This window comes from Rhynchophorus ferrugineus, unplaced genomic scaffold, assembly GCF_030347505.1.
Source record: "Rhynchophorus ferrugineus isolate W39M unplaced genomic scaffold, kcgeb_rfMv2 rfM10, whole genome shotgun sequence".
In the NCBI taxonomy this organism is placed as follows: domain Eukaryota; kingdom Metazoa; phylum Arthropoda; class Insecta; order Coleoptera; family Curculionidae; genus Rhynchophorus; species Rhynchophorus ferrugineus.
Genome location: NW_027472589.1, coordinates 23228090 through 23246049, shown reverse-complemented (window position 1 = coordinate 23246049; position 17960 = coordinate 23228090). Strand labels below are relative to the sequence as shown.

Here is a 17960-nt window from a genome sequence, read left to right as displayed (position 1 = left end):
CATAGTTCAATGGCTCATTATATTAAATGGTGAATGCGAGAGTAGTAAAATTCGAAAAAAAATGACAAACGCTTCATAAATCGACTGTTATTCATAATATAAATCAAACAAAAGATGAGTCGAGAAGAGAAACCTCATAAAATCAAGATAAAACGGGTTGTTAAACAAAGTTGATTACCGCTGGTGGAATATAATAATATAATAACTTCTTTTGTCGGACAGGGGCGGTTCTTGTCTGACCCAATAAATTATTTTAGTTCTCCATTAACTGACGAGACGGGACATTAACGGTCTTCAATAACATTAATTATTAAAAACAATATTCAAATTTGAAAGTAGCTATAAAATATCGATCCCCGTTAAAATCTGAACAAAAAACCTAATATACGAAACATAAATACAATTTTTTATATGTTTTCTCGTAAACTCGTCGTATTTTATACAACTGATACCCTGATTTAACTAAGTTAAGAGGCTAACGAGCTAAAAATAGTTAACTAAAATAAACGAATGTTTTGAATTTACAAGAACGAGATTATTATATTATATGCCGAATGCGCTAAAGAAAAATAAGACGAATGTGGAGACTAACGAAAAATCATAATAGAACACAAAAAATAAAACAGTAATGATGGCTTAGTTTATGCTATAATCAGAATATATTTGTTGAAAATGACCAAGGTGTTGCAGTTACTGTTACTGCTGAACGGTACCAAGACATGATTCGAAATTTTCCTGTGCCTGCAATGGACGAGCAAGGACTAGAGGACACGTGGTTTCAGCAAGATGGGGCCACAGCACACACAGCTCGTTCAGCAATTCAATTAATGAATGACGTTTTTCCTGAATTTCGCGAAGTGGCGATTTAGTATGACCAGCCAGATCTCCGGATTTAACAGCACTAGACTTTTTCTTATGGGATTTTTTAAAATCAAAAGTTGTGTGAATAAGTCGTCACAAAATTGAAGACATTCAGCATGAGATGTTGCAGGACGTCATGAAAAATGTCTTAAAAAGAGCCGAAAGTTGCATAGCGAATCGCGGTCACCATTTAGCCGTTATAATTTTTCAATCATAACGAACAAAAATATAAAGACCAAATAATCCTTTTATGAAAACCAAACTTACTTATCTCTTCTTTGAGCAGTGTTATACACAAATCAAAATGGTAGCGGGGCTTTTGGACAATTCCGTTCAAAATATATTGACCACCAGGTAGACACTCAAGTTTATCTACAGCATTGTGAATAATACAAAATCGAGTCAAAATTCGCTGTGTGTATTTTACCTCTGCGTGGCACTGACGCTCAGACATTGTCACTTTGTTCGAAACACGCCGAATTGACCTTTGAATATTTTTAAACTCAGTTACACTTGGACAACTGCCGAAACGGACGTTTTTCTTTTATTGTTGTCATTGCTATTTACATTTACATCACCTAACGATTCTTGGCGCCGGATAACAATTTATATAATAAATTCTTCCAAACACTCTTATAAAACTGTATACTAAGTTATTCAATGAGTTCGTGAAACAACTGTTATATTAACCAGATCTATTATGTTAGGTCCAGTAAAGTCACTATTTTTCCAATAGATAGTTGAATTATAGATTCTAACAGGTCAATTGAAAAGTACTCGACCTGACACGTAGATGGCGCTACTGGAATTAAATCTATATGTTTTTTAATTAGCCCTAACCCCCAAAAGATGCGTGTTTAAATTTGATAGCTGTCGGATAATTAGTTTCTAAATTATAGCATTTTGAGTGAAGCAACTTTTGTTATTGTGAAAAAAATGGATAAAAAGGAATTTCACGTGTTGATAAAATATTGCGTTTTGAAGCGAAAAAATACAATTGAAGTAAAAACTTGGCTTAATGCCGAATTTCCAGACACTACCCCAAGAAAATCAACCATCAAGGATTGGTATGCTAAGTTTAGACGTGGTGAAATGAGTACCGAAGACTGTGAACGCAGTGGACGCTAAAAATACGTTGTTACCGACGAAAACATTTAAAAAATCCACAAAATGATTTTGATTGATCGTAAATTGAAGTTAAATGAAATAACACACACTCTAAAGATATCAGCTGAACGTGTACATCATATCGTTCACGAATACTTGGGTATGAAAAAGCTCTATACAAAGTGGGTGCCGCCCGAGCTCACTTTTGACCAAAAACAATGACGAATTGATGATTCAGAGCAGTGTTTCAAAATGATCAAGCGTAATAAACCCGAGTTTTTGCGTCGATATGTGACAATGGATGAAACCCGCTCCAAAGCCTGGCAAAAATCCACGAATTGGGCTTCGAATTGGTTCGTCATCTAACGTATTCTCCAGATCTGGCCCCCAACGACTATTCGGTGTTCTCAGATCTCGAAGGAATGCTCGCTGGGAAGAAATTTTCGTCGAATGAAGAGGCAATCGCCGAAACTGAGGCCTATTTTGAAGCAAGGGACAAATCGTACTACAAAAATGGTATCGAAAAGTTGGACGGTCGCTATATCACCATTGAATTATATTGAATATAAAAAAGAATTTTGCCAAAAAAATGTGTTTTAATACGGTAGGCTGGGGATTTTTCAATTGACCTGTTATATGTCGGTCTACGTTCTAATTTCATCGACTTTCCAACGACCTGGGCAAGGTTCATCTTTAACATGGATATTTGCGGGACAAAGACGAAAATTCTGACACTGGTGTTCACTTAGACACTCACACTGCCATAAACCCCAAACAATTTTCTAGGAACTAATGCTGGATCTTCCCCATTTTATAAATAAACAAGAAAATATTTCAATAAATATTTCTGTTGATATCCACTTAATTTATATTTAAAAAAAACAAAAGTAAAAGAGCAAAATAGAATGAAATTCGGCATTCTGAAATTTGAACTTTGAAAACGGACTAACTTTTGACTGAATAAAGGAATACCTAGAAGTTTCTATGGGCTGTCTTTTCAAACGCGCTGTAGTATAGCCACATTGATTAAATTATTATAAAAAAATTATATTATTCTTTCCCTAAGATTATACTAGTATTAATTTATTTTTTTCCCGGAGCTCTCACATTCATTGGACCAGGTATGGCATTTGGGATTCATCCACAAACGAGCAGATGCCACAATGAGAAAATTTAGTGTTTCACACGAAGGGGTACTCTTTTAAACCTATGTTGGCTCAAGCTCTGCAGGTTTGTGTCTTGGGACCATTCCTGTATCTGCTCTACATCGCTGATATTCCAACAACGAAAGAAAGAGTACTTGGAACATTTTCCGACAGCACATTCATTATGACATGTCCCTACCTAAGGCTGCAGAAAAAGTGGTAGTCGACAAGATCCACAAATGGACTAAAGATTGGAAAATACAGCTTATTAGCTCGAAATATGTGCATGATAATTTTAAATTATGGCGAAACGACAGAAATACAATTATATTACTGGATAAGCGTCCGGTTCCTCAAGCAGAATCAGCGAAACACCCTAGCATCCATCTCGATGGTAGGTTAAATTGGAAACATCGTGTTACACAAAAAGCAGCGTAGATCAGACTCAAAATCAAAGAACTGTACTGGTTAGTCGAAAGATATACTCAACTTGTCTTAAAATCAAATAGTCTGGTTCATCAGTCAATTATAATAGAGCCTAGTTGGACTTATATAATACAAATATAGTGTTACACAAAACATTGAACTGAATAGCAATCCAACGATGCCAAAACAAAGTTAATCCGTTAATTAGAGTCAATTAATTACCAATAGTTGTCGCTACGCAATCAATGAAGAACTACACGATACCCTCGAAATCAAATGGATCTATTAAGATATCCAAGATTTTTTGTTAAAACATTTTTTTATTACTCTTCGTGAGTCTACAATCTGCCCTATTGGCAATAAGTATTTCTTCTGTCTATAATATATATACATGGCATGTAGAAAATCACTTCATTAAGCAATCTTCTGTATAAAATATTATCTTAATTAATTAGTCTTATTCTAAAGCTTATTCTAAAGTCTACATATGTCCAGTAATCAGATCAGGTGGTGTTAATCGTTTTGGTCTACGCACTTCACTATCACATCGCATATTTAGCTGATTAGCGAGTACATTGGGATGCACTGACACTCTTTCGAAGTACTTCACACAAACACGTTGAATTACACTCGTTATAGGTTCTAGAGGAATATCGCGTTGTATCACTTTATTTGAAATATAGTACGGAGCATCAACAATGGCACGCAACACCTTATTTTGGAACCGTTGAATGATGGATATATTAGATGTGTTAAAACATGAAAAAAAGTTGGTAAATCACAGCAACGTGCAAGCAATACAAGAAACCAGAAAATTGTAGCGAACCAAACTACACGATCAGTATAATTTATAAGTATTTAATCTGAACTTAAAATGAGGATATACATACCGTTGTATTTATCCCGCCCTCGTCTTGCATGTGTATTGATATAAGAACAAATTTAAAGATGTTTTAATTGAATCTGGAGCGAAATTGTCCAAAAATCGATTTTTCTATTCAAACGAAAAAATTATAAGAATGAATACGTGAACCTAGTAAATGGTGGATGCGCCAGTTAATTAAATTGTTATTGAATGTATTTTAATAAAGTTACCTTTATTACCTTGTTAATTTGCTTTGGACTAAAAACTTTTAGTAACGTTCGAGAATAAAAACAATTTAGAAGACTATTAAGTCTAATCAACGCAACAACATTGAAATTATGGTGAGAAATGAGAAACAGCTTTAGTCGATAATTGAGACCACATTTAAAATGAACCCGAACATCTTATATATTGTGCAATCCGGACTAATTTTAACACTCCCCTTTACACGACCAACTGGTCTCCGAGTGTACGCTGTAAATCTGCGACAGATCTGACAGGTTTTAAATTCAGTGTACACAATCGATGAAAAAATACACGGACGGTGATTATCTTTGCGTTTCCGTATCGGCCGTCGACTATTTTAATCTCCGATTGGTTTCTAAATATATTCAGCGTTTCGCGGTTTCAGGATATAAGCTTCCTGCTTTACTTGAAATGTTTACCAAGAAAGCAGTATTATGCCATTATACCATAAACGGTATTAAGTTGACACGAGCGTACACAAATCGATCTTTTTAAATTTATTTATTACATTGTTACTACTCGTTGTCAGACTACAGTAAAAAGCCTATGCATCCATGCCTATACAAGTTTCGATTGGCTAGAACTGCACATGCGCATTTGATCTAATCTAACCTGAGAGTGTTCACAACTACGCATCCTTTTCTATATACGCCTTGTTGTTTACCACAGTTGTGTTTAGAAGTCATTTATAGGTTAATTTTGTATTTACATTTTGTTGAGGTAATATAATTATTTCATAGATAAAATTAGCGGCAGATTTTGCGAAAATAAGTGTATAAGGTATGAAATATTAGTAAAATATTATCATTTTATAACACTAATTTTGTAGATGGAACAAACGAAATATCCTTATGTTAAATAATATGGAAACAGAACTTATTTGAAGATTATAGTAAAAGTAACAATGATATATCATCATGTTTGTATACGTTTAGCTAGTGTTACTATACTGCTGCTAGTTTTTTGACTATCGACTGTTTCGAGTTTTCAGTCCATAGTTCCCAACGCTAATAATAATGTATACGTTACCACCAACACTACAGTTTTTCTATTAAACGCATCTCACTACACAAGGCACTACACTCAAATGCTTTGATTATTTTGATTCTGTCTCCTGTTCTGGTGTTATCCAAGGGTTGTATTACTACGATATTGACATGATAATGGTGCATGTCCTCATGTCCCCTTGACTTTTAATTCTCTTGATTTCCTGGGTATCAGTCGGTATCTGAAGGTCTCAAAGTGTAACTCTAGTTCTTACTTATTGTTATTGGTTCTTGTGCGGTCTGATTATAAGTGAATTGCACATTTACTGATTGACTTTCGTTCATATTTATATTATTATTCTTCTTGTTTGACTCTAAATGTTCTGGCTATAATGTAAGACTTGAATAGTTCAGTGTGTTATTTTGGTAACATATGAACAATGATACTATGCTATACCTTATCGAAAGCTTTTGCTACATATAAAAATATGGCTGAATATTCCTTTTTACCGTCACAAGCTTTTTCATTTACGTGTATTATTCTATGAACCTGGTCAATTGTTGAATGTTTGTTAATAAAGTCGAACTGCTGTGTAGATATTAAGTGTTTTTCCTCTTTATTCGGTTTTATTATTTTCAACAGGAGTTTTACAAATACGTTAGATATTACTGGCAGCAGTGATATAGGTCTATAGGTTTTTATTTATTTTGGCGATTTTCCAGGTTTTGGAATCATGACAATGTCAACCATCTTCCTAACGTCTGGGATATGTTTTAGTCGAAATGCTGTATTGATTAAGTTGGTGAGTTTATAATAAGTTTATAATTTCATTTCTTGCTAGTTTATGAAGCAATTGTCCTGTTATTAAATAAAAACACACTGCTCACAAACTTAAAGACATATAGTCAACATAGGAAATACCTGAAAAGGAATTAAAAATTTAATGTTAGCTAACGATCAAGGAAAAAATAGCCTTCATCAGAAGATGATCATGTTAACAAAGAACATTCTGATGAGAGGAAAAAAAGACGAGTTGGTATATCATAGCAATAATGAATAATCTACTCAGATACATTATGCTCTAGCCCTATTTCATGTGAACAAATGAAACTCAAATAACAACTTTTTTACATATTTATGATTTCACTATTTTAAATAATCCCCCGTTTATAATTCTCCAGAAACTAAAGCAAATGTAGTCAAAATCGCATAATGTGTTTATCTATGCATCAAGTAACGGACCTGACAGGCCTTGGCCGTCCGACTATTTTTTATTTGACAAAATATTTTGTATATTGTCACGTCTTAACCAATCCGGAATTTATAACAGACGGGTGTTACTTATTGGATATAATTATGAATTTGTAATTTTGATGATCTTATAGTAGCCATATTCCTGAACTTAGCGCAAGCCTTCGGTAAACTCCATAAAATGTTACCGAATACAATGAACTCTTAGTTTTACAAATACCTTGGATATTACTGGCAGCCGTGATATAGGTCTATAGGTTTTTATTTATTTTGGCTATTTTCCAGGTTTTGGAATCATGACAATGTCAACCATCTTCCAAACGTCTGGGATATGTTTTAGTCGAAATGCTACATTGACTAAGTTGGTGAGTTTATAATAAGTTTATAATTTCATTTCTTGCTAGTTTATGCAGCAATTGTCCTGTTATTAAATAAAAAACACACTGCTCACAAACTTAAAGACATATAGTCATCATAGGAAATACTTGAAAAGGAATTCAAAATTTAATGTTGGCTAACCAACAAGGAAAAAATAGTTTTACTCAGAAGATTATCATATTAACAAAGAACATTCTGATGAAAGGAAAAAAAGACGAGCTGGTATCTCATAGCAATAATGAATAACCTACTCAGATACATTATGCTCTAGCCCTATTTCATGTGAACAAACGAAACTCAAATAACAATTTTTTACATATTTATGATTTCACTATTTTAAATAAACTAAAGCAAATGTAGTCAAAATCGCATAATGTGTGTTCTAGTTTATCTATACATCAAGTAACGGACCTGACAGGCCTTGTCCCGTCCGACCATTTTTTATTTGACAAAATATTTTGTATATTGTTACGTCTTAACCAATACGGAATTTATAACAAAGGGGTGTCACTTATTGGATATAATTATGAATTTGTAATTTTGATGATCTTATAGTAGCCATATTCCTGGAGTTCTTCGGTAAACTCTATAAAATGTTACCGAATACAATGAACTCTTATGTTCTGTTCTGAATGTTGAATGTATTTAATTAAAACTATACATTTTATATGGGCTAATAGAACTAATACAAATATTTGCGTCGACTCTCAATTTTCGAAGTCATCAACACAGCTTTCGTACAGCATCAGTTATCTAGCAGAAATAAGCCGATCGATACACATTCTTGTCTTCACTACATAGTATAAAACAAAGTCGCCTTTTCTGTCCCTATATCCCTATGTGCGCTTAAATCTTTAAAATTACGCAACGGATTTTGATGCGGTTTTTTTCAATAGATAGAGTGATTCAAGAGGAAGGTTTATATGTATAATACATGCATAATATACTAAGGCAACATTGCTAATTTTAGAGTGTAATTTTGGAGTTTCTAACGTGATGTCGTAAATTAACCTATTTTTTTAGGCTTATTTAGCAATTAGCAAAAACGCTGCCTAAGCCTACGAGTTAGATCAAATTAATGTACTACAGTATTGTACACCATAAAAAGGTCTACAAAAAAGTCCGCGATGGTATATGTTTATCTTTTAGGGATAACCCACATTAACCATTTTTATTGTTTACTTTTTACGTGAGAAAATGGCTTATTTACGAAGCTATTTTAAGCAATACGGCATTAATCCTTATCGAATTAAGTACCTTAAATACAGTGTGCAATTAATATAGATCAATATGGTTCCTTACAGCATGTAAATTAAACAAATATTTTCGGAGATATTACAAATTTAAAATTTGCGTTTAAAAATGTGTAATGTAATAAAAAGTGTATGAATTTAGATATTCCAAAGATAGCAGGCAATCTTCATAGTAAGTACAGGGGAAGAGGAATTGTTTTACTCCAAATTTAATGCGCCCAGGCCAAGGGCAGTAATGAATGAACCAAAAATACTGGATCGATTTTAATCATGTTTTCATTGAGTGACATAGGCATATATATTTTATGCCCGTGCAAAGTCGGAGCGGGCCGCTATGTTTTTATATACAACGTTCATATTTTTTCTGTAGTGTATTTAATTTGGTATCAGCATTGCACCCGTGCGAAACCGGGGCGGGTCGCTAGTGACGAATAAACGAAAGACATCACAAATCATAACTTGATAATTTTCACGACTTGATTGTAAAAGACCATGTTAAAAAATAGTAAAATTTCTTGGAAAGTTCAGATAGTATCTGGAAACAGTTAGATCTCCTACAAATAAAAAAAGATAGTTAACAAGTCGATGCAATCTTTACTATATTTTCCCACGTTTCTTATACACCTTACATTGCTGAAGGTGAATGAATCCACTGGCAATCTAAACAAATAAATTAAAACACGCTACGTCGTAGAACAGAAAAGAACAGAATTTACACCACGTCGAAAATATATTATAGAATCTTCTAATCAAAGATTCTCACCAGCATTCAACAGAACCGACCACATTTATAATTTTACAACTGAACATCTGTCGCATATGTGTATTTTTATTACGTATATTAATATACCTGCCATATGTATCGGTTGATAATACGGCATTCGGTTTCTATAAATTCGAAAATATAATGATGCCTGTATTGAAACCGATTAGGATCGTCTTAAAAGGAATATTTTCATTAAAGTCGATAAACTGAAAGTACACAACGGACAATCGTCAATATCAGTAATTTATATCGCATATATCACGGATCTGTGTCAACAAATGGCGTCGCAAGATCCTGATCTCTATTTACAACTCGAATCATTACGAAATCGTATGCTTCAGGTTAACGTCCAAACAATTAACTTCTAAATGCAGGGTAATAAAATAGTTATAACAATAACAGTGAAGAAGTTAAAAGAAATTAGTTTCAACAAACCTAAACAACCCGCCAAAGTGCCTTCTCATCCGACTAAATTAATTAAGACTAAAATAAATGGACAACAGTTTAATTTCGGATGAAAATACTAAATCATGAAATTATGGAAGTTTTGATTAACTTTATGAAAGGTTAAGTGTATGACGCATATTCGGTATTGATTTAGATTACAAGAAGGGAAATGATATTACAAAAAACAAAAGAAAATATTTTTAAATATGGTCTTCTGCAAAAGAAGCTATCCTAACATCAAGAGAGAAATCACAAATTCCTCAATTTCAAGGGGTAATTTACGTCATATTTTAAAAGAAATACGAAAGACTAGAAGAATATGGCACATAACCAGAAATGCTGTAGACAAAACAATATTTAAAAGAATTAGTAATCAGACAAATTAAAAGATTAAAGAGTATAGTTAGTTCAACAAATATATAAGTGAATTGAGCGCGGAAGCAGAAAAAGATTACTCCCTATGGAAAGCAGCTCGGGCTATTAAAACACCAATTATTACAGTACCAACTATTAAAAGTCATCGAAATGAATGGGTTCAACGCAATAATGAAAAAGGTGAATTATTCTCAGAACATTTAGCTAATGTATTCCAATCGAATAATATAGTCTATATAAATATTGTTTATCCTATGGAAGTTTTCACAAAAATTGACATTTTCAATATTAAAAAAGGTCCTGGAATTGATTTTCATCTGGTTTATCGAAAGAGCTACCACGAAAAGCAATCATCATGTTTACATTCAAATTCAATGCCTTTGAAGACTGAACCATGTTCTGGAATGTTTTAAGGATTACTAAGCTTAAAAAACCTGACAAATTCGCTACTATCTTAGATATCAAAATTATTCGAAGAAACTGATCTTAAAACGTGTTAAACTATTTATAGAAATACCAGATATTCAGTTTGGATTACGAAATCACCACTCGGCGATCGACCAATAATGCTATAAAGTAACAGCGGTTGTTGAAAAGACCCTCAGATAAAAGAAATACTGCCCTGCAATTTTCCTGGACGTCTCACAAGTTTTTGACCGGGTATTTGGGTTCATCAACCAGATGAACAAATAAACGCTATCGCAGCATAATTGTCAACCCTCGGGAATCATATATATTGGAAATAAAATTTAGAATATCGCACGAAGGGGTATCCCCAACAATTAAACCTATTTCAGCTGGAGTTCCCCAGGGTAGTATCTTGAACCACTCCTGTACCTGTTCTACACTGCTGATATACCAACAACAAAAACAGTACTTGAAACATTTGCCGACAACACAGTTATCATGGCAAAAGATACATCTCTGTCTAAGGCTGTAAAAAATTACTAGTAGCAGTCAACAAGATATACAAATGGACCAGGGACTGGAAAATACAGTTAATAGCTCCAAATCTGTCCATGTTAATTTTGCGTTGCGGCGAAATGACAAAAACCTAATTATATCTCTTGACGGATGCCCCTTTCCTCAAGCAGAATCAGCTCGGCATACATCTCCATGGTAGGTCAAATTGGAAACGTCATGTTAGATAAAAAGTAGAGCAGATTAGACTCAAACTCAAGCAATCGTACTGGTTAGTCGGAGGATACTCTCAACTTGAACTAAAATCAAAGAGATTGGTTTATCAGTCAATCATAAAGCTTATATGGACCTATGGGAGGCAAATATGGGATTGCACTAAAACATTAAACCAACTAGCAATGCAACGCACTTAAAACAAAGTTCTACGATTACCAATGCTTGTCGCTACATAACCAGCGAAGAGCTGTACGATAACCTCGAAATCAAATGAATATACGAAGTGATCCAAGATTTTCGCCTTAAACATGAAATAAATTGCTAAATAACAGCAACGTGGAAGCGATAGAACTACCGGACCACACGCAGGAAATCAGAAGAATAGTTTAGTGTATAAGTGTATTTTTAACTTGAGCTTAAGTAGATTAGTTTTATTCCAATTTGGGAAATACATACTGATGTATTAATCATATACACGCCTTGCTTGTATATTAATGCAAGTATAACAATAAATTAATTTGTAAATTAAGATTGTACTAAGCATATAGAATGTAAGATGTAATTAATAAAAAAAAATCCAATAGTGAGTGAACTACCCTGGTATAATAAGACAATGTATTTGATACTACACCATTTTGTGCAGGTGGGAGTTATTTTTAAATAAACAAAATTTACTTAAAAATGTATACTGGATTACACGAAATATAATCGGTAAGACTTCCTACATGATACATTCAACTAGGGAATCCTACTGCACTTGCCGAATTCGTCGAACTTTATCTCCCATTATCACTTATTCTAGTCGATGTTTACAATTTAGTATTCGAAATAAACCGATAAAACCAAAGTAGTTGAAAACTATATTACATTTTTTAGTATGACTTGTGCGCTATTTCCGCTAAGTCGATTAATATATAGATTTCTTTAATAGATTTTATATGAAATTATTATTGTAAGATTCCTTTCAATATTAAGAATGAAATGAAATATGTACTAAATATATATAAATAACAGGTCAATCGAAAAGCCCCGCTCAAAAGACGCATGTATAAATTTAACAGCTGTCGGATCATTGGTTTGTGAATTATAGAATTTTGAGTGAAGCAACTTTTGTTATTGTGAAAAAAATGGATAAAAGGGAATTTCGAGTATTGATAAAAATATTGATTTTTGAAGGGAAGAAATACAGTTGAAGGAAAAACTTCCGGACATTGCCCCAGGAAAATCAACCATCAAGGATTGGTATGTTAAGTTAAGTCATGGTGAAATGCACACCGAAGACGGTGACGCAGTGGACGCCCAAAAGAGGTTGTTACCAACAAAAACATTAAAAAAATCTACAAAATGATTTTGAATGACCGTAAGTTGAATCTGAATGAAATAACTGAGACTCTAAAGATATTAAATGAACGTGTACATCATATCATTCGCGAATATTTGGGTATGACCAAAAAATCACGACGAGTTGATGATTCGAAGCAGTATTTGAAGATCAAGCGTAATAAATCCGAGTTTTTGCGTCGACATGTGACAATGAGTGAAACATGGCTCCATCATTTAACTCCGAAGTCCAATCGACAGTCACCCCAGTGGACTGCACACGATGAACCCGCTCCAAAGCGTAGGAAAACGCAATAATCGGCTGGCAAGTATATGGCGTCTGTATTTTGGGATGCGCATGGAATAATTTTCATTGATTACCTTGAAAAAAGAAGGACCATCAACAGTGACTACTGCATAGCATTATTGGACCATTTGAAGGACGAAATCGCCGAGAAACGGCCGCATTTGAAGAAAAAGAAAGTGCTGCTTCACCAAGACAATGCAGCGTGTCACAAGTCAGTGAAAACGATGGCAAAAATCCATGAATTGGGCTTCGAATTGCTTCCTCATCCACCGTATTCTCCAGATCTGGCCCCCAGCGACTATTTCCTGTTCTCAAAACAATGCTCACAGGGAAAAATATTTCGTGGAATGAAGAGCTGATCGCCGAAACTGAGGCCTATTTTGAAGCAGAGGACAAATCGTACTACAAAAATGGTATCGAAAAGTTGGAGGGTCGCTATAATCAGTGTATCACACCATTGAAAGGAATTATGTTGAATAAAAAAAAATTTTGCCAAAAAAAATGTGTTTTACTATGGTAGGCCGGGAACTTTTCAATTGACCTGTTAGATGTTGAAAAACCTGACATACGCAAAAATTTCATTCCAAAATAAAATTAATTAAATTTGTTTACAAGATATTTAGAATTTCGAAATCAGCTTGTGATTTAATATGATGTCTCGTCAACTTAGAACAAGTATTATTTTTGCTTAAGAACTGATTAAAAATTTGGATAAACAAATTATTTTTTTAATTAGCCTGGTGTATGTATTGTTTTTGCAATATATATTCTAGGTGAGGAATGTGAATAAAAAATAAAGACTATATAAACACATAAATGAAGTCATGAAAATATGCAGCAGTTAAAAAGAAACCAACTACATAATTTGCACAGATGGAACACGAAGAACAAATAAACATAAATAAATTATGAATTATTAACAGTAAATTTGTAAACATTTTATAGCATTGATAAATATTAAGGTTATAACAATTAATGTTATAAGAGATGTGACTATATGATATTTTATTGTTGGCACATTGTATCAATTATTTTGATTATTTATTTTATAGACCTAAGTTTTGAAAAATAGTTAATTTAATGAGTATAAATACTGTGGTTCTAAATTGTAAAAATTAAATTACCCAATTGTGTTCGTTATTGTTTTAATGTACACGCTAAAATTAAACATCAATGTCAAAATAGTTTTATTCATTAATAAAATAAAAGTAAAGAAAGGATCATATATACCTATATTTGAAGTTGTTACAGTTCTGAATATAATCTTACTTAAAATACCTTGTTATAACGTTCAGTGCTGTAGTCATTTAAAGTTATCAATATTTTGTTGCTTATTGAAGCTTAATTCCCAACAACAAAAGAACAAGTACCTGAAACATTTGCCGACGACGCAGTTATCATGCCAACATATTATCTCTGTATAAGGCTGTAGAAAAAGTACAAGCAGCGGTCAAAAAGATCTACAAATGAAAAATATAGTTCCAATTCTATCCATGTTAATTTTTCGTTTAGCGATCAGCATCAGCAAAATACCTCGGAATATATCTCGATGGTATGTTAAAAACACCACGTTAGACAAAAAGCAGAGCAGATTAAACTCAAAGTCAAGCAACTGTACTGAATAAAAGTAAAGAAAGGATCATATATACCTATATTTGAAGTTGTTACAGTTCTGAATATAATCTTACTTAAAATACCTTGTGATAATGTTCAGTGCTGTAGTAAATTAAAGTTATCAATATTTTGTTGCTTATTGAAACTTAAATCACAACAACAAAAGAAAAAGTACCTGAAACATTTGCCGACGACACAGTTATCATGGCAACATATAATCTTTGACTAAGGCTGTACAAAAAGTACAAGTAGCGGTCAAAAAGATCTATAAATGAAAAATATAGTTCCAATTCCATCCATGTTAATTTTTCGTTTAGCGATCAGAATCAGCTAAATACCTCGGAATATATCTCGATGGTAGGTTAAAAACATCACGTTAGACAAAAGGCAGAGCAGATAAGACTCAAAGTCAAGCAACTGTACCGAATAAAAGTAAAGAAAGGATCATATATACCTATATTTCAAGCTGTTACAGTTCTGAAAATAATGTTACTTAAAATACCTTGTTATAATGTTCAGTGCTGTAGTAAATTAAAGTTATCAATATTTTGTTGCATATTGAAACTTAAATTACAACAACAAAATAAAAAGTACCTGAAACATTTGCCGACGACACAGTTATCATGGCAACATATTATCTCTGACTAAAGCTGTAGAAAAAGTACAAGTAGCGGTCAAAAAAATCTACAAATGAAAAATATAGTTCCAATTCTATCCATGTTAATTTTTCGTTTAGCGATCAGAATCAGCTAAATACCTCGGAATATATTTCGATGGTAGGTTAAAAACATCACGTTAGACAAAAAGCAGAGCAGATAAGACTCAAAGTCAAGCAACTGTACTGAATAAAGTAAAGAAAGGATCATATATACCTACATTTGAAGTTGTTACAGTTCTGAATATAATCTTACTTAAAATACCTTGTTATAATGTTCAGTGCTGTAGTCATTTAAAGTTATCAATATTTTGTTGCTTATTGAAACTTAAATCCCAACAACAAAAGAAAAAGTACCTGAAACATTTGCCGACGACACAGTTATCATGGCAACATATTATCTCTGACTAAGGCTGTAGAAAAAGTACAAGTAACGGTCAAAAAGATCTACAAATGAAAAATATAGTTCCAATTCTATCCATGTTAATTTTTCGTTTAGCGATCAGAATCAGCTAAATACCTCGGAATACATCTCGATGGTAGGTTAAAAACATCATGTTAGACAAAAAGCAGAGCAGATAAAACTCAAAGTCAAGCAACTGTACTGGTAAGTCGGAAGATACTCTCAACTGGACCTAAAATCAAAAAGATTGGCTTATCAGTCCAACTAATAATCCAAAGCACCCAAAACAAAGTTCTAGGATTAATTACCAATTCTTACCGCTACGCAACAAACAAAGAACTGTACGATGAAACTCAAAATCAAATGGATACACGAAGGGATCCATCCAAGATTTCGCCTTAAAACATGAAATAATGTTGCTAAAACACAGCAACCTGAAAGCAATACAGCTACAGAATAACATGCAGGAAATCAGAAGATAAACGAACCAAACCACACGAACTTGTTTAGTGTATAAGGGTATTCTTAATTTTAGTTTAAATAGATCAGTTTTTTTTAACTTGGGAAATACATATTGAATATTAATGCAAGTACAACAGAACAGTAGTAATAAATGAATTTGTAAATTAAGATTGCACTAAGCATATCTAATGTAAGATGTAATTAAAACTAACTTAATGGAAATTAAGGATGGATTTAATTACATGACAGTTATTTTAATATAGAGACGTTTATTATTTTAACTAATGTTATATATCAAATACATTTCTGATCTTATATTGAAAATACTGCGAAAACAAGTTTTAGTAACATATCGTTTTTAAATTATTTCCTTTACTCTGTTATGAGCTTTGGTAAACTTTGGTCGAATTTCAACCAAAGGGTAATTACTAGTAGTCATTAACACTAAAAGGATACTTTATCAAAAGCTAATTAATGTTTATTGTATAAAATCTATTAAAAGGATGAATTTAATTCGCGTAAAAGCCACCGCGAATTAGCAAATTGAAAGACCAAACTCCAATTTAGTAAAAATGATTTTCGTGTGTCGTGTATCTTAGGAAATACGGTCTATTATTATTTTTTTGGCGGTCACGCATTTACGCACAACACCGTAGGTTCAAAAAACTCGAAGAGATACCCACTAACCTCGCGGATATACGTTCTTTATATGTCACAGGTATTCCGACGTCTGTTATTGTCACAATCACCATTCCTAGACATTTTCGAACAACGAGCAAAAGAAAGCCGACATTGAGACTGAGGCGGCGGCATGTGCGATATCCGACCGAAACCAGCTTGGACGAGGAGGTAGGCGATCGTCAGCGCGTGAACGACTGCACCAAAGCATATAGCCGAGAGCGTGTTGTCAGATTTTGTGCTGAACAGTTACACATATTACGTAGTGTGCTTGTTACACAAACTTTAATCGAGATCAAGATCGAAAATATATTTTTCAAAGGCATAACAACTGAAAAAAAAACATCAGTATTAGGGCTCAAAAGGCAAACATTATTTATATCGAAAACAAAATGTTAAATAGACTTATTTCACACCCGCTATACATTTCTTGTAATAACATCCAAATCATATAATCTATTAAGATGCAACCTAGTACATCATAAATATTAAGAAGTGCAAAAGTATCAAATTAATCATTACAGCATTCCAAGTAGAACGTGTCCCGGATGTTTGAAAAATGACCGAAGTTACGAGGGTCAGTATTTATATTTCGGCAATTGGCAACACTGTCGTCATGTGAGTCCATCTCACGGTTCCATCGTAAAGTTTGACATTTTTGACGATATAAGTACTCAGAATATTTTGTCGCACGGACGCTATTTGTTCATTTTATATTTAGTTTATATTTAGTTGAAAGTTTCTTCTCGCCAAAATATAAAACTGAATCAGGAACATTTTCGTGCGATGATTTTTACGATTTCCGACGTGGATTATCACAACAAGAGTGCATCTTAATGAACTTAATTTGACTTTTGGCGATGAAGCTCCATTAAAAACCACCGTGTTTCGCTGGTTTAGTGAATTCAGTCGTGGTGGTAGTCCGCTGTCTGACGAATTTCGTAAAGAGCGTCCAAAATCGGCTGTTATGCCAGAGAACATCGATGCTGCGTGCGAAATGATTAAGCAAGATCGTCATGTCACCTATTGTGAGAATGGGGCATCACTACGCATTAGTTTCACCAGCATATATGCGATTTTACATGAAAACTTAGCTGTGCGAAAGTTATGTTCGCGTTGGATCCCACTCAATTTGACAATAGCTCAAAAAAAGGCTCATGTCGATTGGTGCAAAGAAATGCTTAAGAAATTCAATAGCGGTGCTTCGAAAGACGTTTATAAAATCAGCAGCAGTCGACTGTATGGGTGTTCCAAGATGAACCAAATCCAACAAAATT

At 33.3% G+C, this 17960-nt stretch overlaps 1 protein-coding gene across 1 annotated transcript in view; it reads right to left on the bottom strand.

Annotated features, from left to right (window-relative positions):
• Positions 1 to 16772, bottom strand: part of LOC143203522 (WD repeat-containing protein 47) — a 254652-nt gene extending 237880 nt beyond the window's left edge. Inside the window, exon 1 of the mRNA XM_076415703.1 lies at positions 16693 to 16772. Within this exon, the coding sequence (XP_076271818.1) occupies positions 16693 to 16757 (65 nt within the window). The 5' untranslated portion in view covers positions 16758 to 16772. The remainder of the gene's footprint in view (positions 1 to 16692) is intronic.
• Between the last annotated feature and the right edge of the window lie 1188 nt (positions 16773 to 17960).